The 24022-nt window shown below is 51.3% G+C and overlaps 1 protein-coding gene across 1 annotated transcript; it reads left to right on the top strand.

Moving 5' to 3' along the window:
* The first annotated feature begins 1422 nt into the window (after positions 1-1422).
* On the top strand, positions 1423-23797 carry TRAIP (TRAF interacting protein). Its single transcript, XM_026055045.1, has 15 exons — positions 1423-1520; positions 3416-3473; positions 4726-4809; positions 8966-9005; positions 11656-11783; positions 14575-14669; positions 15300-15413; positions 16384-16471; positions 17938-18027; positions 18250-18338; positions 19080-19235; positions 19436-19484; positions 20037-20162; positions 20742-20792; positions 22308-23797. The coding sequence occupies exons 1-15, from the start codon at positions 1423-1425 to the stop codon at positions 22437-22439; spliced, it is 1398 nt and encodes a 465-aa protein (XP_025910830.1). The 3' UTR covers positions 22440-23797.
* The last annotated feature ends 225 nt before the right edge of the window (positions 23798-24022 follow it).

Here is a 24022-nt window from a genome sequence, read left to right as displayed (position 1 = left end):
CCGTGGGTGGCAGGATCGGGGGCTGCCCGGGGGGCCCGAGCGGCTCTGGGGCCCCTGCACGGGCAGAGCATGTCGCATCCCTGGCTTATTCCCAGAGGGGGTTTCTGGGGGGAGGAGGGGGGCGCGTTGCATGGGGCGCCGCGGCGGCAGGCCGGAGCGTGGGGCAGCTGCTGCTCGGGGGGGCCCCCTCTCGCACCGGAGGGGGGCAGTGGCCGGGCCTGGAGGCGGGTTTGCCCCCCCCCCCCAAAGTGGCCCGGGGCCTGGTGCAGCTGCCCGGGCTCGAGCTGCCTCTCCCCCCTTCCCGCCGTGCCCCCGCTCCCCTCCCTCGCAGCTGCATGTTTGCGGGGCTGAGTTTGGCTGAGGCCGGCCCCGCGGGCGCCGGCACCCCTGCGTGACAGCCGCGCTGTATCTCTGGCAAATAAAGACCCCGCTGAGGACAAACTGAGAAAGCACCAGCGACGCCTGCCCTGTCTCTTTGTGGGGCCGGCCCTGCTGCCGGGCGGGGGCTGAGCGGAGCGGCCGCTTGCTGGTGCTCGTAAGTAGCCGGGGCCGTGACAAGGAAACCCAGAAGCCGGCCTGCAGAGGCAGCGTGGCCTTGCGGCGCCTCCTCCCCGCGCCCAAAAGGGGAGCCCGCCCGCCCCAGGAGCGGGGACGCAGCCCACCATTAGGCTTCAGGGCACATGGCGCCACCTGCGGCCTCGGGCGCTTCGGCCCCGCCAGCCCCCACCCGGCTCCCCCGCGGGAGCTCCGCCCCCCGCCGTGGCCACGCCCCCAAGCGGTGGTGCGGGGCCCGCGCTCGCCCCCAGAGGTCACTTCCGGGCCGGGCCGGAAGCGGTGCCCGCGCGGGCGGATTTGAACTGCGCCGCGGCGTGCGGCCGCCTCGGAGGACTGCGCCGCCGCCGGGGCTTCTTCGGGTGCTGCCCTCCGCTCTGGGGCCGGCTGCCGGGCCCCCTTCTCCCTCACCGTCCTCCGGTACCGGCTACCTTCCTTCCCGCCCCACCACGCTGTCCGGTACCGGCAGCCTCCCCTAGGCTCACTCCTCCGGTGCCAGGTGCCAAGCGCCCTCCCCCACCCCCCAAGTCTCCCAGTACTGGGCGCCTAGCCCTTCCCCTATCCCCCCCGGCTTCCCATCCCGGGAGCCCTCCCGGCACCCTCCGCTCCGGTGCTGAGCCCCCGCTGCCCCCTTCTCCGGTACCGGGCCCCCTCCCTGGCGCCTCTCTCCTTTACCGGGTGCTCAGTCCCCCTCCCTCTGCTGCAGGAGACCTCTTACCTTCCCCTCCGGTACCGGGTGTTGAGTCGTGCCCCCTCCCCACCGCAGTTCTCTGGTGCCGGCACCCTTCCTGGTGCTCCTTGTTCCCCCCCCTTGCCCTGCCGGTGTGCCCTCCGCTTGCCAGCTGCGCCGGGCCCCACGCAGCTCCCACCATGCCCATCCGGGCCCACTGCACCATCTGCTCCGACTTCTTCGACAACCAGCGGGATGTGGCAGCCGTGCCCTGCGGTCACACCTTCCACCAGGCCTGGTGAGCGCTGCGGGGGGTGCCGTGGTGGCCACGCACCGTCTGTCGTGCTGCCATCCTGCTGGACAGCTTCACTGGAGTGTGGCCCTGCGCTTGGCGTTGTCCCCAGCCCTGCCCATGGGGAGCAGGGAACTCATCTGCATCCTCACCTGCAGGGGAACCCCGCCATCAGCTTCAGAGCCAGGGTGTAGGCTTCTTGCTTTCTCTCAGGCTGGATGAGTTGGTTTGGGATGAAATCCTGGCCCTCTAACTCTGCATTCGGGGGATAAGGGCGGTGGACAGGCAAGTCAAAGATCCCTGTTACAAAAGTGGTTTTTGAGGGTGTCGAAAGGGGAGAAGGGTGTTTCCCTTTGATGTGATGGCTATTCTACCTTCCCCAGTTAGTCCAGCCACTCTGTGGGGTGGCTGCTCGGTGGCCCGGGGTAGCTGTCCGCAGTGGAGCACTTGCAGTGATGCAGCTCCGTCCCTGCAAAGCCCATCTCGGGTGTGCTGGGGGGATGATGGGTTCCCCCTTTGCAGTGCTACCCCCAGTGAGCCAGGTTCCCCCATCCCTCCTGGTGTGTTGTGCCCCTCCCAGGTAAGGTGGTAGCTGGATTCGTATCACCTGTGTGCTAACCCTGATAACACATACAGCCTTTCCTCCTAGCAGCCCCTCCTGCAYGTTTCAGAGAAGATCCTGCTCTTCTAATCAGGCTTTTCTGTCCAAGTTGCTCTCCTATGCTTGAGGAGGCTTTGGAGTTTTACCATGCTTCTGGTATCTTCTGTGACCTCCTTTTCCCACAGCTCTGATTTGGTTCTTGAGAGCGCTCTCTGTCTCTAATAGAAGCAGAGGCTCTGACTCCTTTGGAAGCCATAGTGTCAACTCTTTAGCTTTGCTGCAGAGATTTACTAGAGTAAATGAAGCTGCAGAGTCTTGGACTCAGCTGTGTTGTCACTCCTCTGCCTGTGGTCTCCCTTCTCCAAGAGGGATGGTGCCAGCAGATTGCTCCTACACAGTATGTTTATCTGTGCGCTCTCTGGAAGGAGCAGTGTTAGATTACGAGTGAAGCCTCCCAGGCAATTTCATGCTTTTGCTGGAACTGTTTTGCAAGTGTGTTTGTGTTGGAAGGAAATGGTTCTTCTGCGGAAATAAATTCTGTGTGGTGAGGAAGTGCGCATTTGCTTTTCTCTCCAGTTAACTAACTTGGAGAGGGACCATCGCTTGCAGGTGTGATGGTCACTTCTTAACCAAAGGCACAGCTATGGCTCATTCTTATCTACAAATCAACAGAGGAGGGAGAGCGAGCATCCAAGCTCAATCTACCAGATCCAAATTGTTACCTTGCTCCAAAAATAAATCATTCCAAGTGTGATGTGAAGGCTTGGTTGTGAAATGCATTAGTAGCTCTCCTGGGGAGCCCCAAAGGCTTGTATTCATCTCCTCTGAGAAGAGACTGGCCCAATCTCCCTCACTCTGATGCATGGTGGCAATGAGCATGTTTGATGCCAGGTGGCACCCTTTGGAGTTGGCTGAACTGGGAACCTCTCAGCTGTCATATCCTGATATAGCAGCTCTTGTACTGCTCTGTGTGTCAATCCATCCACTCCTGTGAAGCTACTGTTGTTCAAGGACTTTCTTGCTGGGAGATCTGAGCTGTGTAAAAATTCTGCCCTGGTAAARAGAGAAGCTTGCACGCTAAATTCAGCTGGGAATTGTCTCCAAGATGAAGGTGGAGTGCGTGTGCTGGAACATGTAGTTCCCATTAGCTGCACCTCTGGACTAAATGTTTGCATTTCTGTTTTTAACTTATAAACAGGAGATGCAGCTTTCTGTCTCTTGGTGAGTTGCTGGGGTGGCCCTTGGGAGCAGTGCTCCTGGATTGTAAGGATTCACCATATGTTTTCTTTTCCTTCCTCAGTCTYATTCAGTGGTTTGATACAGCACCAAGCCGGACTTGTCCTCAGTGCAGAATCCAGGTAAAGCTATCACCTATGTACACCTCTATATGTCTACGACGTGATACTCTGCAAATGGCATTGAAGAGCCGTGGGCAAGGATCATTGATGGCATGAAGTGGAGGGAACTTTGTCACTTGTGGCCTTCACTGAAAATATCTCCCCGAAGGCTTAGGGAYTGGACTCCCACCAATGACCCTTCTGATCAGAGGGAGTGGTTTCCGAGGGTGCCCTGCTGCTGTCTGTGTTGTAGCTGCTCTGCAAAGAGCCTTTGGGATTTTATGGCTTTTATTTGAGTAAATTAAGTATCAGCATAATGAAAAGAAAGGGCTGAGAGGAATTAATCAGGACCTCAGACTTGCAGTGCTGGGTTACCCGTTAGGTAAGGAGCCCATTCTACTGGGCATGATTCTTATAGCTGAGTCCTTGCTTTGGACCACTCAGCTCCTAGTCAGGGAAAACAAAAGCTGGGAGAGATGGATGCTCTTTGCTTTTGAGATGGGAAACTAAGGCTTGGGTATCCAGTGGCTTAATCAGGAACTGAACTTCTTTGGAGACCTTTGTATTCTCAACCTTGATGTCACTAGTAGGTCTTGGCTTGAAGTGGCTGCAGATGTTGGCTTATGCTAAGGTGTAGGTTTTTAGCCAACTGTAGCTTGGGCTTATTCTGTGTTCATGTTTCTTTCTTCCTCTCAAGGTCTTGGCCCTTGTTCCTTCCCTGACTTGTTGATTCCCTCTGTTCTTCACTGCCTCTTACATCTCTGGGTTACCATGGAGTTATCGCGAAATAACATCTTATGTAGCAGTAACTATGCAATTAGCTGGTGTCATGACTGTATATAATACTTAAAACACAAAGCTGTAACTGCATGGGGGAGGTGTGGAGAGCTATCAAATTCAATTACAGCACCTTCTGCCTGCAGAAAGCAGCACGTACTTCTGTCTTAGGATTTGGCATCATGTTAGCTCAGCGTCAGCTGCTTGGGCCTTAGCTGCCAGAGAACAGACTGCACTTGATTCAGAAGTGCCTGAATCTTTCTGTTACAAGTTCAGGAGCTTGGCTGGAGTCAAGATCCCAAGGCTGGGTAGGGGTGTGCTGCTGTGCTGATGAGTGAAAGCAGAGTATTGTCCGTAATGATGTCAACTGTGAGATCTGACTTGCCTTTTGCGGTCTTGTGACAAGGTGGTACCTCCTTCCTCTGCAGTTGTTTTCCATATCAGCTGTGTTTCCATATCTGTGCCCCTAAACCTCTTTCATGTCTCCTGTGTTTAGGTCAGCAAAAGACACATCATCAATAAGCTGTTCTTTGATGTTGCCCTGGAGGAGCAGACAGCACTGGATGCAGAGAGCTTACAGGTATATTGACTGGGTTCTTCTGCTGTATGACACTTCATGCGAGCAGCTCGGGAGCACGGCCTAGGTTGCCAGTCTGTTGCCAATAGCTGCTTCCTGAGCTGGTGCTCGCTGGGCCGTGCTCACATTTCAGACATGAAGCAGATCTGTCTCCCGTCTGTCTCTGTTTTCTATCTTGGTCCTCACCCAGTCTGACCTCTGTTCTAAGGAAGTCTCCATGTGATGGTTCAGAGTTATCCCTGATTTGATCTCAGACGGAGACTTGAGAAGTTTCTTCAGCTTCATTGCTCTTCCTTATGGTTCTCACCTTGCCTGGAAGTCTCCTGAAGCAGCATCAAATAAGTACCCAACTGCTTCTGTTCCCTTGGGTCCTGAAGCTCCCATCAGTGGTTGTGGGGGAGATGAGGATACAGAGCTTTCCTGAAAGGCAGGAGAAGTCAGTGAACTGCTGCAGGTGTCCGTGGCTCTGTTGTGTGTGAGTCTTGTTAACCRCTCTGGACAGAAGGGGTTGTCGGGGAAAGCACTGTGTGCTCACTTCTGTGCAGGGAAGATCATTTGCATGTAGTAGTAAGAAAGCAGGGCAGGGTGATCATAAGGTCTAGGTTTCCCAAGAGGAATTAGAAAATGGACTGTCTGAACCTGTACTGGCCAGGGGAGGGGACAGTGCTGACATGGGATCGCCGTGGGGATCCTGGCTGGAGGTGGGGTGCTGGGTAACATTCTACAAGTGCCACCCTTAGGTATAAGGCTCTGCTGGGGATGAAAAGGGGTTAATACAGGGTGGTTGCTCTGTATGCTCCTCCTGAGTTCATATGGATGAAGTATGGCTCCTTGTGTGCTGGAGTTAACTGTTCCAAAAAAAAAAAAAAAAATCAAGCTGACCTTGGTATAATGGGACGCTTGTACCCTCTTGTGTTTAGAAGCAGCATGTGCAGCAATTACCATAATTAGCATCGTCATGGCAACTGCTATATGTATATCATATGTTTTTAAAATAAAGCAAGCCAGACTGTAATGTCAGTAGCGAACTGTCATCCTCGAAGACCATTAATAAGGAAAATGAAGGCCAAAGCGTGTGTGCACAGAGGAAATGGAAAAAGCATCTTTGAGCACTTGTGGAAGCCGTATGCCTGAGATACAAAGCACAATGGCTTAGAGCAGATAAATGTTGCCTTTAGTGTGTATTCAGATCTGTTCCCACAATAGAAGAGTGACTCAGAAATGGGTTGACTGGAGAAAATTTCCCTAGGAACGTTTTCTGTTCCCCCTCATCCCCACCTCAGGATCTAAGATGGGTTCCCTCAGCCTTCCCCTCTGTGCAGGCTGTGCTGAAGAACTGCTCCCTTGCTCATGGGCAAGACTGTGGGGTTACTCTTGACCAAAGCGCTTGTGCTCCTGAAGAGTTTGTTTTGTTTTTAATCAGAACAACATCTAGCCCTAAGTGTGCAACTTTCTAATTAGGAAACTGAGGTCACTATTTAATGGGAAAGAACCAAATATCTTCTTTGTAGATTAGCCTAATTAGTTTGTAATTGTACTTACTGTCACATGTCCTGCTCTGTGTCACTGCTCGGCCAAAGCTGGTCTGTGACCAGTTCAGTCTTGTGTGCTGCCTCGTTCTTAGACGACAAGGAACACCTTAAGAGCATGAATGACTCCTGTGGTAAGATTAAAACTCCATCTACACTGGTGTTCTCTCAGTGATGGGGTATCTGCTTCTGGCTTGGGGAAGAGTTCAGCCAAGAAAGCACATAGTGGGCCTTACCCAGATCCTTGAATGCTAGGAAAGGAATTGGCAACTTCCTGAGCCAGAAGTGATTTCATTTGAAAAAGTCCCCAAATCCAGCATTTCTCTCCTTCCACAGCCTGTCCCTCAAAGTGCCTGGCCACAGTGTGGTACTTAGTTCTGCAAGCATTGGAGCTGTATCTGTGCAGCCTGTAGATGTCCCAAAATGAACATTTGGCCTCCTGCCTTGAAAAGGTTGGACTGGGGGAAAGGAGTGTGCTTTGACATGCCAGAAAGCTGTGCATAGAGTGGCCTGCTTGTCTTCTGGGGGAGACGAGCCTGGGATGCTCCTCTGAGAACCAGTGTGGTGCATGCAATTATAAGAGGTTTGAAAAACTACATACTCATCTGAAACATCTTCTTGTTGATGCAGAATTATTTAAATTATCTTTCAGATAATAATTCTCTTTCCACTTTCGCTTCTGCTCTGAAATGTTTTGGGTCAAAGGAGTGCTGGCACTACTCTGCTTCCCACTCCCAGGCATCTGTTTTAACTAAAACACTGAAGGCATCTCGGTTCCCTGGAGTAGCTGTGGGCTACAGGTTGAATGCTGTTTTGACATCTCTCTTTTGGGAAGCTTTTCTTCGTGCTGAGCCTGGATTTGACCTGTATTGCTCTTAAACATGGTCCTCACTGATCAGAATAATCTCCATGTGGCTGTTCCAAGAGCAGGAGAGGAGTTGGTTTCAGGGTCTAACACCACAGTGAAGCTTGTCTGGAATCTGATGCTTCCAGTCGCTTGTGACCTATGGAGCTGAGAGCCTTTCTTGCAAAGGCAATGAGGAGACTTTGGCTTGTTCAGCCTGGCAAAAAGGAGGTAGGAGGAGGAGGATTCCTGCTGATAGTTTTACCAGGGAGGGTAGAAACCTGGGAGGACAGCTGTCTGTGCTCAGGATATACTCATCTGATCTTGCAAAAATGTTGTCTTGTAATTCAGTCTGGCAGAGGGAAGAGAGCTTCTATCCATCAGAGCAGTGAAATTGGAAGCAGCCTTTAGTAGCAGTGGTGGAGGATGAGGGATTTCAGTTTAAGTTGATGAATGAAGTAATGTTACATAGCTGCTTGCAGTAGCCCAGGATTTCTTTCCTATCATGCTAATTAGCACATCTTGTGAGTTCACGAATCGTTCCCGAATAGGGCTCTGAGGAAGCTACTTCAGAATACTTCCTGCAGCAGAGTTAATTCCACCATCAGCCCTCCAACTATTGTTGCCCCTGGGGGCAAATCCAAGTCAGCTCTGCTAGGCTTTACGTTTAGTCCCTTCTGCTGTACGGGAGCTTTAGATCCTATATTCTACTTCCTGCTGTTATTGTCACTAGCAGGCGTTCTGGTCCTGTCAGATCTGCGGTCACTGGTACTGCTATTCTCAGACTGGATTTGCATGCAGCGTTTCAGGTTGCACAGATTTGTGTGCTCTGCCTCAGTATTTGTTGGCATTTTATTGTGGTTTTATTCCACTGCAGTTCCTGCCTGACTTGTTCTGTGCTTTCCTCTGCAGCTCTCTGTAACGCAGCTTTTCAAGTCATCTTCTGCGTTTTTCTCATCGTCTTTCATGTATTTTTCTCCAGGGAAAGATTTAATTTTTTTGACTCTCTTTCTGACTTCTCTATGTTTCCTTTGGCTCTTTGCCAGTGTTCACAAGTCATATTATTTCAGTATCTGTAATTTAAACTGCGTGGTATTTGCTCCCTCTTTCTGATCCTTAATGAAGATGTTAGAAACATCTGATCTTCCCCAGCCCCATGTGGTGTTCATGAGATGTTATGCTGCCTCAGTTTGGCATGGATTCATTTATCAGTGATCTGTTTATGGCCATTCAAGCTAGCTGTCAGCTCACATCAGCATCCAGAACTGCAGTGATTTGGTGTCCAACAGAATGCGAGTTAGTATGCTTTGTTACCTTTTCAGATGTTTGAACATGCCCTCATTTCCCCCACCTGCACCCAATTTAAAAGCACCACAGCAACTAGATTAATTGCTCCTAACCCTCAATCCAGTTAGTCTGGCAACATCCCTGCCTTATTGCCTTGTTTAGGTAAAACGTTATAAAAATTCTTCCTGTCTGATTTCCTGTGTTTCCCTGAGAGCCTTCCAAAATTATTCAGCTAAAACAAGATGACTGACAGCGTGAGAAACACAAGGTTGACAAGGCTAAGATGAGACTGGGATCTTCTCTGCTCCCCCTGAAGAATGCCAGTTGGAGGTGCTCTTTGCGTTCCTGTGATAATGCTTGTTTGTAACTTGGTGCTTGCTGTTACTGCATTCTGTTCTTAGCACCTGGTCAGTGCAAATGGGCTGCTGTGACTGTCAAGGTATGGTGAAAGCTTCTCTGCAGGATGTTTCCTAATCGGGCTCTCTGTGTTGCCTTTCAGAATGAACTGGACAAGACGAAGGCTCAGCTCTCCATGAAAGGTGAGTGCCAGCTGCCTGCAGGGGATCGGCAGCCCGCGATCAGCGGGTCTGGGCTCTGTCTGTGTTAGGTGCTTTGTCCGGACCTGAAAGACCTGTATACAGAGCCTGCCTCCCTCTGAAACTGAGGGCATGATGCTGGCTGGAACTGCTTTGCTGGAGCAGCTTCTTGCGGAGCTTTTTCTGACAAGAACCCCTCCTAAAGCTATACAAAAGCCTCCATGGCAGACCCAGGGTTCAGAGCCTGGCACAGCTGTCCAGTAACTGAGGTGCCCTCCGCAAGTGTATCCTAATTGCGAGCTATATAAGTGCAGCACAGCTATTGCTGGAGCAGGCTTGCTGAAAGCAGAACCCGTGGTCTGCTCACTGGGAAACACAGCTGCGGATGGCAACTGCTCATTACTTCTAATGGATGAGGGGGTAAATCTGGAGCCCAAGCAGCGGTGGGAAGACTTTGGGCTTGTCTGACTGTTGCAGTGCCACATGTGTTGCTCCAAGAGCAGACGGAGTTCAGTGTGTGCACTTCCATTTTCTCATTTTTAATTTTAGAGGATGTTTGAGGGAGGCAGGAAAAGCAAAAGCCCTGGAGACTTGTCGATGGGTTTTAAGCATCTTCTGTAGGCAGCCTGTCATCAGAACATGAGTCATGAGCAGCGAAAGGAAAATGTCAGTCTGAGTGACAGAAATCCAAAGACATGCACTAGCAGAAGGAAAAAATTCTTTAAAGGATGCTGGGGGCTCACTCACGCCCCAAGAGTCGTCTTTCCTCTGCCTTCCCTGCAAGCACGAGACAGACATGAAGATCTACTAGCCAGTAGATTGAGGATTCAATCCTTAGCCTAAGAGCAGAATTGGACAGTCTGCACGTCTCTATTCTGAGGCCTGTTTTCCTGCCAGCTCGACTGAGTTTAGGGACTTGGTAGAGAGCCAGATCTTCTGGGGAAAGTGGCTGGGATTCTTGCTAGGATTTTATCCAAGAAAAACTGCCTGAAGGCCTGCTCATCTTCTCGGCTCCTGGTGAGTAGAGGTTGGATTTGACATTCCCTGTCCCATTCTGTTCTTTTCATACTGGAAGCAAGAAGCTCCTTCCCACCTCCTGCCTCCTTTGCTGTGGGCACTCTGCTCTCTGGTGGTTCTTGTGTATAAATTCTTCACTTAAAGATATTTCCTGCTCTGTAGAGTAGCTGTAATTGCCAGTCTCTGATCAGCTTGCAAATGGCTCTAGAGGTATGGAGCTCCGTGCAGACCTAGTAGGCACTGTGGGAGGTGCTTTGAATAGCTGAAAACTCCCTCCTGCAGCACGGGAAGGTTTCACTCCTGCTACCCACCTCTGGGCAGCTGGGAACTGGAGGAGGGGGAAGCCCTAACTCTTCTGGTGAGTGTGGGGTCCTTGCATCCCAGGGGAGCATCTGCAGGCTGTACTGCCTCAGGTGAGGAAGGGCTATTCAGATCGGTGGAGAAAAATGCTTTACAAAGACAGAAATCCTTGCTTCCACAGCCACTTCCTCTAGCTACCTATGTGCCTTTGCTAGTATATGTTCCTCCTTTTCTTCCCCAGTCCTACCTGGCTCTTCTACTGTCTGATCCAGCAGTCAAGCTGCACTGCTGTTTTTGCTTCTATGGGACATGGTGGCACAATTTGAAACTGGATTGCTTGGAAGGAGAAATAGCTTCTGGAAAGGTGCTGAGTTGCTGTCCAGTATTGTCAGACAGACTGAAGCCATAGAGGATTTTTAGCAAAGGCGGAAGATGCTGAGCTGAGGACTTTCCTCAGCACTCTTAGACCAAGGGATTGCTGCTTTCTGCCATGGCACGACGTATTTCAGCTCTCCGGTGATGCTGGGTGTACTCTCTTTAGGTCCATCAGCTCCTGATACTGGTTGTCACTTTGTCAGCTCTTCTTCCCATCTTGCCAAAACAAACCGAATCTGGTGTTACTTTCCCACCCTTCTCTTTGGTGGTCCAAGGCATGTGCCTTGTTCCTGGATCATCTGCGTGGCAGGGAAAGGGGTAACTGAAGCTTGGGCTTTGTGACCTGCAAAAAGTGGGACCTCTCAAGAATCCGTTTCAGCCGCTGCGTGTCCTTTGGTGTTCCCAACACGTAGCGGAGGTCTGCGTTACTGCCTCGTGCCCTCTGCGCTGTGGGGAGGGAAGTGGCAGCAGCATAATGATGCAGCAGCGTGGTTGCTGTGCGCATAGGCACAGTGTCACCGTACGCAGCTGCCCCAACAGCCCTCCGAAGTGCTTGCCACCGTGTAAGGCTCCTGTGTGGAGAGAACAGGCTCAGCTCTCGAGCTGTGATGGCTCAGTTTAACTTGAGAAAACAGCTCTCCCTGGGCAAGCTTTGCTTTGAGAGCATGCAAGAGTTAAGATGCACCAGCTTAATGCTAGCAGGGCTGGCATAGGAAAGCTATTAAAGGGAACTTGTTATCTTTGCTGGAGAAAATCTTGAAGCCTGCTGGCAGTGGGAGAAACAATTGCTCAGCTCAGACCCTGTTGCTGACGGCACTTAGGGAAATGGCTCTCTACAGGAATGGCTGAGCCCTAGCAAGCTGGAGCCTGGGACAACAAGCAGTGTTTGTTGTGATAGTGCCCTTGTTCGTGGGGCTGCTGAAGTTTGGGTTGCTGGGCCATGACTCCTTTTCTTTTCCAGAGAAAGAGAAGCGGGAATGCCAAGCCGTCGTGGATGGGCTGAGGGACACTCTGGATGTGCGCAACGCCACAATAGAGTCGCTCCAGAAGGTGCTGGGAGAGACGGAGATGCTGTGTTCCTCTCTGAAGGTACCTTTCTCACCCCCCGTGGAGACTCTGGCTCTATCCATTGCTCGGTTGGTGTTAGTTCTGTTCAAGTTCTGCACAGGCCCTGCTGATGCAGAGACCAGATGGCTTGGTGCTGGTGGGAGTTTAGGTCCGGTGCCCTGAGACTCCTGTCACCTTGATCTCTCTGAATGCCAGGAAGGCAGCGGAGCTGCAGTTAGGTTTTCGTTTTGGCTTTATTAATCCAAAGCAAGTGGTGTCACTGGTCTCTGGAGGTAGGGAATGCGCTTTGCGCTCCAGGTGATTCAGAGGCATGAAAGCCAGGTGTGTGGCTGGTTCACAAATGGCTGTGTGCTTAAGGGCAGAGGTGGGGGAGAGATGCCAGCCCAACCTGGGGGAAGCTGGCTGAGCCTTGCTAATGAAGCATCAGCACTGTTCATAAAGGTACCAGCATGAACTGAGTGTGGGAATCGGCCCCAGTGCCCCATTGCAGAAACACTGGCTCCCTGCGGTAGAATGTTCTTCTGAAATGGGTTTAGGCCGAGTGGGATTCAAGGAAAATTAGCTTCGTGGTTTGATTGGAGAGGAAATCAAACGGAAATATATGGTGGGGGAGCTTCAGCTGAGTGGGATTTGATCCAGCTAACTCTCCTGTCTCTGTTCTGTTGCTAGGGCTTTCCTTTGGTTAGGTTAGTAATGTGTGATGTCCAGGGATCAAATATTCCTGTAGGGTTTCAGTGTGCAGTGACTCAGTGCCTAGTCATGTATGGTGCATAAACAGCAAGTGTGGTGGGGGGGTGGGGTAAGTGCAAGATCCACTTCGTTGGGATGTCTTAATTGGGATGTGAGCAGAGTGACTTTGCCTTGGCAGAGGGCTGGGCTGTCTCCACTGTGTGATGAAGATGAGGCTGGCTGTGACAAGCAGACAGACTTTGGCCAGGTGGGATTGCAAGCTGCGAACTGAAAGGGAGAGTAGAGGTGAACTGCATTTTCCAAGATCTCTTCCCTTTGGAAGAGGGGTCTCCCTTGACCTGCAAGGCCCCATGGCCAGCAGGAGAGCTTGTAGATGGATCATATGGATCTGTGCTTACTTGCTATATGCCATGTCCAAAATGACTGGGCTCTTCCAAGGAGGAACCAGTCCAGTAGGTCTCCCTGATGCTAGCAATGTGATGCTGTCGCAGGGCAGAAGGGGACATACGGTGAGGGATTAATGCCGCACAGGTCTTGCCATGGGCTAGCACAAGCTTTTTTGCCTGACCATGGGATTATATCCAAGCTGCTTGGTTGTAAAGGCAGCCTGAGTCTGGGTCACGCATGAGATGCTTTTGGCATCCCAGGTGTACCAGTGGCAGGATAGTCTGTGTTTACTAGTGCTTCCTACTCCTGCAAAAACAACCGTGAAAGTAGAAGCTGGTGCTTGCTGCTCAGTTCAAGGACACTCTGCTCGGCTTTCCTGCCAGGCATTCTAGAAGGAGGCTCTGTGGTTGCATTGCCTGTTACAAAACCCTCTGTGTATGCTCAAGTTCTTTTAATAAAAGCTGGGCAGGACAGAAGGGTTAGGGACCTGGCGGTGTCTTCTGTGGTGCACAGGGTTCCCTAGCTGAATGCCAAGCAAAGTCTAATACTGCATCATATAAAGATTAAAGCACTAAACTTCTGCAGTACAGATGCAGGCTTACCTAGCTGTGGCACAGGTCATGGTCACAAGCTGCGAGCCATTCCTGTTGTCTGCTAGTGCTGTTGTTGCTGCTGAACCTCTGGAGTGAGAGTTAGCTGCTGTGTTTCAGATAGTGGCATCCCTAGCTTCATGCCAGCCTGGCACAAAACACTGCTTGTGGGGTCTGACATGGGGAGAGCTTTGGCTAGGAACAAGCAAAGGTGGGCTCTGCTGAAGCAAGAGTAACATGTGAGTCAGGAATGCTGTCCCTCTGCAAAGTCCTAGTAGTTTCACACCTCTCTGGTTTCTTTGGCAGGAAGCAGATAAAATCCTTTAACTTCTATATGAAAGAGAGCTTAACATTAGACCTTAAGAGGCTTAAGTCTTTGGCCAGCCTTCTCCCTGGAGTCAGCATTGTGTTAAAACCGGGCCCAGAACCTTTTGAAGCTTGTGTGCTAGGTGACTGGGCGCACACACACCTAGACAACACAGCTATGTCGAAAGGGTGCTAATTCAGGGCAGCTTTCTCACGCTCTCTGCCAAATGCAGATTTGTGTTTTTTCTGTTCAGCTGAGGTTCACTCTTGATGCTGCCTGTTACTGGAGAGCCTAGAAAGGTGATGCCTGCAATAGATCTGGAGCTTCTGCAGGCTGGGTGAGGAGAGCACCCAGGTGGGTGTCCTCTTTGGGTGAGACCTCCTGGAAGAGACCAGTGCAGCATTTCTATTTATGCTGTTAGCAGTTAATGGCTAGGATAACTAGGAGGCTAAAGCAAAGGGCTGAGCCATATATGCAGGAGAACGCAGTAGCAAGATTTATTTGCCTTGGACTACCTTGCTGTTGAAAAACAAATTGTCACTGAGGACAGAGTAATGCACAACCCCACAAATGCTCCCGGCAGAAAGGAGGATACAACACAGTTTCAATGCCAGACTCAGCTTGTGATTAGTGCTGAGACCCTGCTGTGCTCGCAAGGAGCAGAGCTAGGGGTGCAGCAGGGAGGGAGCTCAAATCTCTAATCCTGGGCTGCTGAGGTGGTGATAGTGTTGAGAGCCAATGTATGCTCCCAGCTGCCCGCAGTGCGCATAAGCCAGGATGTTTCTCTAACAATCCCTGGAGCCTTTCTAACGGTCTGTGCGCACTTGCTTCTCTGCAGAAACAGATGAAATTCCTGGAACAGCAGCAGGAGGATAACAGAAGTTCAAAGGAGGAGGCCCGCCGTCTGCGGAACAAACTGAGAACCATGGAGCGGTGAGATCCCAGGCTCTCCCTGGGTTTTGCAGGCTGGGCTGCATGCTTCTCCCCTCCTCAGAGAGGGAGCGAGAAGTCCTGCTGTGTCTGCTGCATCATCCAGCTCCATGTGCTGAGATTGCTGGGTCTTTTTATGCTGCAAGACTGGAAACTGCTGCATTAGCAGGCCTGCCCCTGCTGGTCCTGCCTGTCCATGTTCTTGCCACTGCTTCCTTTCCAGACAGTCGTTTTCCCTAAATAGCAGTGAGGCATGGTACTGTTTGCAGACTGACTTCATCTCTAGGACTCCCAGCACGGCCCTGTGCAATGTGTGTTACCAGAGAGGACACTGGGGCAGAGCCTGAATCCCAGCCCAGGTACCCAGTCAGCCGCAGGGAGAGAGGTCCCAAGCGCTGTGTGTGTGTGTGTGTGTGTGTGTATGGCTGCCCCATCTCTGGTCAGTCCATCTAGCTCTGCTCTTCCCTAGCAAAAAACCCTGCTTGTAGTGGGGCGGTTGCATCCTCTCCCCTACCACATTCAGCCTGCCTGCCGCAGGAGTTTTGACTGCACAAGCTCATGGGAGGAACGAGGACTCCAGTTCCTTTCCCAGTCTGTTTGTGACTCATGAGCGGAGGGGGGTATCGTTTGCAGGATCGAACTGTTGCTTCAGAGCCAGCGCCCCGAAGTGGAGGAGATGATCCGAGAGATGGGAGTTGGGCAGGCAGCAGTGGAACAGCTTGCAGTCTACTGTGTCTCACTGAAAAAGTAGGTGCTACAGGCTTGGCAAAGCCAGCTTGTGCCATCCTGAATGTGCACGGAGAGAACTCCATTTGCTGAGTACTGGCAGGCACACGTGCTTTGTGGGGCCCTTGCTGCCTGTTTGGACCTCCACTGGGCTTTGACTGACAAGTCCTGGGGACCTAGATTGGAGCTTGCCACACTGAACTGTTCCCGTTGTCACTGCAGTGACACATATGTCACCATGGGAACGGTCTCCAGAGTTGTCAGTGCACCTAGGAGGTGATTATTATTCCCTCAGTTCTCCTCCGCTCATGCCTGGGGGAAAATGAGTGGATGAGGGGCTCGGAGTTGTGCCCTGTGCTGCATCGTGCTGGGCAGCTGTGGCCTGAAGTGCTCTGTGTGCCCTCTGATCACTGGAAGCTAAATCTGCTGTGCTGCCATCCCCTACCTGGAAATCCATCTGGTCCTGCTGGGCAAAACCACAGCTTCTTTGGGTCCGTTCTGATGGCAGCTGAATAATTGTAGCTTTGATACAAAGCTGTAATGAGGCAAGTGTCCCTGTGGCGTAATTGGGGAATGAACGTGCATGGCCAATAGTGTGAAGTCTCTGAAAGGTCACTTAAAGCAAAGTCCTCCGTTTGCTCTCAGTGTGGAGGCTGCTCTGTCTGTCCATCCCTCTTCCATTGGCAACTGAAATATCTTTGGATTTGGTTTTTGTTTTGCTGTTGAGCTCTGTTCATGTCCTTCCACGTGCTTGGGCATGATATCCTTTGCAGGTTAATTTTTTTTTCCCCAGTGTAGTGGTATGCTTGACACACTGCCGGTCAGTGATTCACTCAGCTCTGTTCCTTGAAGAGCTTTTTGTGTTCTGGATTTTATTCAGTGGTTTTGCAGTTGCAGAGCTTCAAAACAAGGGTCTTGGGTTGTCTCTGAGAAGTTCTAACTCAGTCCTCTTGCATGAGCAGCACGTGACTCTGTTGTGGTCTTTTTTCAGGGAATATGAAAACTTGAAGGAGGCTCGGAAGATATCTAGTGAGATGGCAGAGAAGCTGAAGAAGGAGGTGTTTTCTGTCAGTAGCAAGGTAAAAGGAAAGGGTGAGAGTCACAAGGGTGGCACTGATCTGAAGATCCCATTCCACAGCCGTTATCTAAGCCCTCTGCAGTGACTCCCTTCCCTCACTGAGTACTACTCAAGTGCTGTGGGTGAYGTGGAAGTGTCAGACTGGTTTTTTTGGGTCAGGGTGTGATGCTTAGTGAGTGAGCAGCTCTGGGGCTGTTGTCAGGAGTGCAGTCTCTGGGGACCCTGGCACGGCAGCATGTGCAGAGCCAGGCTGAGTTTGACAGGGAGCTTGGACTTGAACACAGCACCACACAGGCACTCAGCTGCTTCCTCCAGGCTCCAGAAGCAGTACTGCCTTTGTTTTGTCAAACAGCTGAGCGTGATGCGGGTCCTAGGCAGGAGAGAGTCCAGAGTGTGGTGAGGACATGCAGGTGGCTCTGCCCAGAGCCTCCCAGGGCTGGTTCTGCTCAGAGCTGTGAAGGTCTGCTGGACTTGGAGCTGACCTGATGCAAAGCTTGGAGCTGCTGATGTGTCTCTATTGCTATGCTCCCCCTGCTCCAGGCCTTGCTGYGATCTGTTCATTCAGGTCAGGAATCACTTTCTGTAAGTTTTGGCTGCAAGTCCCCCCAAAGAGCATGTGCATGGCTCTGCTTTCTGAGGCGCAGATAGCTCTGGTATCCCCTGGGGCATGCCTGAGTCCAGGCTCATGAAGTGAGAGAATCTGGGTGGATTTGCTTTCTTTTTGTTACCCAGCTATAGCTGCTGCAGTGCCCTCAAAAGCAATGGAGAAGGAGGATCTCTTCAGACTGCCCTGCAGCTCCCCAAGCAACTTAACACCTTAAATGAGGTGCTGCTGCAGGAACTGGCCTGTTTCTGGCTGGACCATTGCCACATTGCAGTCACTAGCTTGGGGTCAGCAGGACGCGAGTTGGTACAATTAGAGCTCTGGACTCTGTTACCTTGGCTGATGGAGAGCTGACACTGGGCCAGCCCACAAGGTGATGGTAGTCTCCTGACCTCACTTGAAGTCCCTGATGTGGTACCAGACCAGCTTGAACCCCTGGCTTGTGTTGTGCTTCCCTGCTGAATCAGGCTTGTCCATGCACAACGGTGGTCCAGCCTGTGTTCGTAGTTCCTTTAACTTGGTATGTCCAAAGTCCTGCTGGAGTTCAGAATGCAGCCACCCAGCGTTAGACCATGGAAAAGCTGTCACCATTAGGCATAAATGCTTGGAAAATACTATATGAAGGTTTGTGTTAGGCAAGCAGCCTTGGAGATCCCTCTGCAGGCAGCTTGAGGAAAGGGCTGGCTATGAACTGCTTGGAGATAGGAAAGATTGGTCAGGGACAGTGCCACAGGAAAATTGAGCCCTGAAACAGGGGAAGGTAGAGTGTGCTGCAGTGTACTTGTTCTTGGAGGGGATCAGTGGTTTTCCTTACCTGTGCGTTGTAACCAGCCCTCTGCTCCTGGGGGGTGCTTATTCTGCAGCTGCAGAAAACAGTCTCAGAGTTGGAGAAGACAAAGGAGGAGCTAAAAAGCACCCAGAAGGATCTGAAGAATGCAGATAAGGAGATCTTGGTGAGAACATCATTCCTCAGTCTGCAGTAACTGGCAGTTGGCCATGGCCTGCAGTTGCAAAGCCAGGAGTCATGCTGCTATTTGCTCAGCTTACCTAGCCCCCTGTCTCCTTTTATCTGACCCACCTCTGAGCTCCACCTGATGCTGGACTATGGAAGAGGCAAGAGTATCTGCTACAAAATTTCTTCTTATTTCACTGTCTGCTTTCCTTCCTCCCTCCAGAGTTTGAAGAAGAAGATAGAAATCCTGCAGGATACTCTGAAAGTGCCATCTGTAACCAGAGAGACACTGAGCCGACTAGTCTTTGAAAGGTTAGTGAAGTGCATCCTCAGGTACAGACAGGTCCAAAGCAAGAGTTGACAGTTTAACTAGGTAGTGGCTGGGGAGGCAGAGATACACTAGTCTGGCAGGCATCACAGTAGCGCAGTCGTCTTGCTTCTTGTATCCTATTTTTTCTCCTGTTGCTGACAAGGTGGTGTCTGGTTTACCTGGAAGTGTGTATTTTGGAAGGTTTGGGTCAGAAAGGGATGGAAGAAAGGACTAGATTTTGACAAACTCTGCTGCCATGTCCTGCCAGGGAAGCTGCTGTTCTGGTGGCCTCACACTCATGCCTCAGAGTTGGCCTTCCAGGGAGCGTGCCCTGGAGTTTGGGGACCAGAGAGCTTTGCCAGGCAGAGGAACCCAGCCTGATGGAGGCTTGGCCTGAAAAACAGCATCCTTTGCATTTTTATCAAGCCCTTCCTTTCTGGGAGCCTGCGTTGTCACCCCAGTACGGCAAGCTGGCTTGTGTATACTGAGCAGCAGTGCACCAATGCCTTTCCTTGGTGCTGCTGCTGCACATGCTGCTCAATAGTGAACGCTAGTTTGGGACATTGACTATAAACTCTTGGCTTTGGATTGTACTTTTGGGGACTTGTACAGCAGGATGGGGTCTGATCTTGCTCCCACTGTTGTCTTGTAACTAAGTAGTGTAACTTATACCTCTGTCTTCCTCATCTGCTGGCTGGCAGCCGGTGGCCTCCTGACAGCTGATGCTTTGTATGTCCTCGCAGCCCCACTCCCGTGGAACTGCGGCACCCAAAGCTCCATCGCCCAGCCCACAGCGATGAGATCAATCTAGATGCCACTTTTGATGTGGATACCCCTGAACATCAGCCTTGCAGATCTCTTTCCAGCCCTGCGAAAAGACAGAAGCTGGATAAAAAGCCGTGAGTTTTCTCTCCTCTTTCTGCTTCTAAATGAGATCAAAGTCTCTGCTCCTTGGAAGCTGCTGTGTGAGATCAGATAGCTCTCCAGCTGCCTGATATCGCGCTACAAGTTTCATCGTTATTTGCTTGGCCTTGTCTGTCCTTGCCAGCTCTGCTTGGACAGTAAATCTCTGCTGATTTGCTCCTTGGGTCTCTTACAGGCCTCCTGTGGTAAATCTGTCAAAGAAAGCTCTGAAGGAAACAGTGGAGGTAAAAGGACTAATTTTGTTTTCTGTATCACCTCTTCAATTATGCTGTTAATAGGCTTGAGAAACAGACTGACTCGGCCACATAGAAGATGCTGCGACCATAGACTGGCCCATCTGTAGAACCACTGTACATGCTTCGAAATGCTTTGCTTGACTGTCTCCTAGAAACATTTTATTGCTGTGTCAGAGGCGCCTCCTGGCCTCATTCTGGCCAGGAGAAGGAGGATGGGGACCTGTGTGCTTCTTGCAGATTATTCCATCTCAGATGTGCTTGGCAAATGCACAACGTGGGTCTGATCACATGGGTCATGGGGTCTGCCAAGGGGGCTGGTCTCCCAGGCTTGCTGGGCGCACATGCTTCCTCCTAGGCACTGCTCTTCCTAGTAGTGAGCCCCGGTGGGAGGTTTGAAGCTTCACTTCTCTGGCTTGAGCTGTGGTATGGGAGTAACTGTTACCCTAAGTAGCTGTCTGCATCATTAATGCTGCCTGTACATGAATTAAAGTCACCAGATTGTGCTGGTCACAGGGCTTTCCTCTTTATTTTGTGGGACAGAACTGGGCAGATGACTTGGAGGATGAGGCTCTTAAAGGACTCCTGCCAGCATTTATCAGGAACTCTGCTCTCTTGAAGAAGACATCCTCGGGTAGTTTGCTGGGTCCCCACAAGCATGTGGGCACTGTGAGTATGACTGTCTAGTTGGTGAGCTTGTCAAGGGCTGGTACTGTACACCTCTGTCCTGAAGTGACCCTAATRGAAGACGTGAATGAGGCTTTTATCTTGCCAAATACAGTGTGTGGAAAATAAATCTTGGGGTGTGACTTGGCTACTTCCCACTCCTGCAGAGCTCCAGGGATGACAGATGCTCGTTCCCTATCTGGCAGCAGATTAAATGACCCTCCAYGCCCTGTTCCTCCACCTCCCTGGAGCTTTGGGTGTTTTCCTTGTATGCCTCAGTCGCAGGCACAAAATCCTAAGTCTTGCTGCTCCCTGGAAGGCTCAGCTTGCTTCAGAAGGTGCCCAAGATACCTAAACTCTACTCATACCCTTGGGTGTGTGGGGTGGTTTTTTTGTTTTTGCTTTTTGTTTTTTCTGCCCCTCGGGTGAGGACATAGTACAAGTGTTTGAGTGTTTCCAAGTGCTTGTAACCCCTTTGCAGATCTGTGGTCTGCTAGGCTCCCCTGCTTCCCGTTAACCAACATGGATAGGTAGCCAAGGCTCTGTCATGCTGCTCCAGACACATTTATTTCTCTTTCCTAGGTGAGAGTGGGGTACGATGGCTTGGGAGGCAGAACGAAGTTCATACAGCCTGTATCCTTTCCTACAGCCTGCACAGCAGTCGCATCTGTGGGGAAACCTCTGCTCTGCTGCTCTTGTTCTGTCCCAGCCATTTGTTGAATGGGGCTGGGCTCCCCAAATTGGGGCTGGGACCCTCAAGGAACCATCAGATTTTGCTGCACTCGCTCTGGGAGTGAGCCTGAAGGTACTTGATGCCTTCGAGCCCACACTTAAACCCAATGAGAACATTATCAGTAGATATTTGTTCAGAGGAACACATCAACTAGAAATCAGTATGCTCTGCGGGGGCTGCCTACACCCTTGGGGGTCTGTGGAGCAGCAGCTTAGTGCAGCGTCTTCCCAGCCGCATGCCTGCCAGGCAGCACAGCCCACAGCTTCATTCCCGCAGGACATTACTGTTCGGCTGTGCCTCTCCTGGTGGCAACCCTGCAGCAGGTGAGGAGCAGCTGAGCTGAGCTCACCCAGAGGAGGGGAGCCAGCTGTCCTGACCCCCTCTCCCCAACACAGGAGCTGTGTCCCCGTAGGCTGCCCCCTCAGCCTGGCTTCCCCAGCAGTACCTGGGGGCTAGCTCGCTGTCAGAGGCGTGTGTGTTGAACTTACTGCTCTGGCACTGTTCTAGGTCCTGGTGCTGTTTTGCAGTGTTTTTGCCCTTTGTAGAGAACCAGGAGGCTGAAACAAAGGAAGTGATCAATCATAAGCCATGACCACCTTGGGAAGCCTTGGGTTTCTATAGCCACATCCTTGCTGTGGCGGCCCAGAGGTCTCCCACTGGTTGTGGGAGCCCACTGGGTTGAGCCAGGTTTCTGGGGCCAAATGTGCCCAGTTGCTCCCGTGCTGCCAGCCTGGGATGTAATGGAGAAGCTGGATGGCCATTGCAGTGCTGCTTCTCACACAGGGCTGGTGGAGGAGCACCTCATTTCTAAGCCCGAGTGCTCTGCAGGGTGCTGGTTTGTATAATGCTGCTGTTCTGTTAGCATGAGCTGCATCTTTGGTGCTGCAGATGGTGACTGGCCAGGAGCTTTTCCAGTTCAGTGATGTTTTTTTTGCCACTTTTSTCTCTGAAGAGGATCTGTAAAGGTGTGATGTGGCTTAAAGACTCGCTGCTCTAAGAGCAGCTCTGTGCTGTGGAAGGCCACAGGTTCTGGCTGCTGTGACTTTCCCAGCACAGTGTGCTCACTCTCATACCCAGCGTAGATCTTGAAATACAACGCTCTGATGGAGATGCTTAGACACTGGGTTTTTCTTTTATTTATTTTTTATTATTATTTTTTTTTTAATGCTAAGGGATGACATGGAAGTGGAAAGCGTTCCTTGGCTTGTGGGACTGGAGTATGTCCAAGCTCTGCTGCTGTGGGTAGGGAGCCAAGTCCAGGCCCTGTTTGTCCTGCCGGGAGCTCTTCTTTCTCTGGGTGGGAACATATTGCTGGGCCCCAGTTCTGTGATCCTGGCTCATCTGGAGCAGGTACTAGATTGCTTCTTTTTTTTCCTGGGCCTCGGTCTTACTTTCCTTGACAGTTTTACCTTCAGACAAACCTAACAGAAATCCGTCCGATAGCAGTGAGGAGCAAAAGGAAGAATGTCTCCAGGCCAGCGTCTGCTGCTCCTTCAGTATCTTCCTCCAGCAGCAGCCAAGTCAAACTAGACAGCTTCCTGCAGTGAGATGCCAGGTCTTTCCTGGGAGCTGGTCAGCAAGGAGGATGGAGAGCACTTGCCTAGAGCCTGGGTGCAAAGCTGTGTGCAGCCACTGCCATGCAGAGGGGCTAGTGTTGTTTGCGAAGCCCCAATGCTGCGTAGTGGATGAGACAAGCTGCCCTGGGAAGAATCCTGGCATTGTAGCAAGCCAACAGGAGGCCAAGCCTCTGGTTAGGGTTTGGACTGGTTTACCCCTCTTTTATCCAAGTATGTTTCTTCTCCCTTTGCTGCAGAATAAACAGGGATTTTTCTTATTGTTTGGCCTGCTCAGAGCTCTGCAGTTGCTACTGCTATTGGGGTCTCTGACTTAAGGTTGAAGAGTGCTCCTTGAATGCAGCTGCAAGCTAAAAATGCAGGGAGAGTATCTCAGATATCCATCTGGAGCCTCCAGGGCAGCATTTAGGAGCAAGAGARAGAGAAGAGACCTGGACCAGCTCTATACCTGCTGCAAATAAAGAAAAGACTTCCTGCAGGAAGAAGCGTGGTTCTTGATTTCCAAGATGAGTTTCTCTTCCTAAATGAATACAGAGTTCAGACAAGCAATCTGCTCCTTTCCCTCCATCATCCTTGGCACCTTCGGAGGAGGCCAGGGACTGCTTTGCGAGGTGGTGGGGATTGCTGTCCTCTTCCAAGTGTGTGGTTTCAGCCAAGGGAACATGCACAGGGCAAAGCAGGCCCTGGTCTGTATTGCTGTAGAGTGGCTGTATGTTCGTTATCAAATTAATTGCCTTCCCTCCGTTGCAGGCCTGGGTTGGGGAGAACTGCAGACAAGCTTGGGGATGTTCTGCCTTGCCCTGGTTCGGGACATGGAAGTCCACTGTGCTTTTCTAGACTTGTGACTTTGTGCACTAAATGACTGGCTTGGGGAGGGGTGTGTGTTGGGGGTGATCCCTCTGCCCCATTTGGGAATGGGGAGATCGGTGTACTGCTGTGACCTCTGTTCTTGGCAGATGTTGGTGTGGAATGTTTTTGTATGATTTCATTTTTAAGTGAGACTGTGTAGGGGCTTTCTTCTTTTGAAACTGGTCTGCCTAGTGATTTGAGGGTTGGAAAAACTACAGCCTGAAGTTCTGGAGCTTGGCTCCCTTCAGGAGAGGGGGAGACTGATGGGACTGAAGTTGAACCTGTCTGGTATTCCCTAGCTGGAGACAGAGACAGGAGCTTCCTAGTACCCTCTCGCCCTGTGGCTGTAGCAGATGTAGTAGAGCCATTTGAGCTGGGCACGGAAATGACTGTTGAGGTACCATGCTAGAAAATCCTGTACCCTATAAATCTGTGATGTTTCTGATTTCCAGCTGCTGCAGGCTGGAAGCCTCAATACCTGTGTTGGCTAAAAATGTGTCTTTAAGGAATAAAATATACTACTTTGCACACTTGTTAACAGAACTGGCTTCTATGCATTTTGCCTCCCTATTGCAGCTCAGGTTTGAGAGCCTGACTTGGGTCCCGAGAGTGATGGTTATGGTGCTGGGTGTGCCCAAACCCTTCTGAAGCCTTTGGTGCTGGCTCTGGCCTGGTGATTTCAGTCCCCCTTCTGCAGAGATGGGCTG

This window comes from Apteryx rowi, unplaced genomic scaffold, assembly GCF_003343035.1.
Source record: "Apteryx rowi isolate R43461 unplaced genomic scaffold, aptRow1 scaffold_98, whole genome shotgun sequence".
In the NCBI taxonomy this organism is placed as follows: domain Eukaryota; kingdom Metazoa; phylum Chordata; class Aves; order Apterygiformes; family Apterygidae; genus Apteryx; species Apteryx rowi.
Note: the sequence above shows the minus strand (reverse complement) of the source record. Positions and strands in the feature narration are given on the sequence as shown.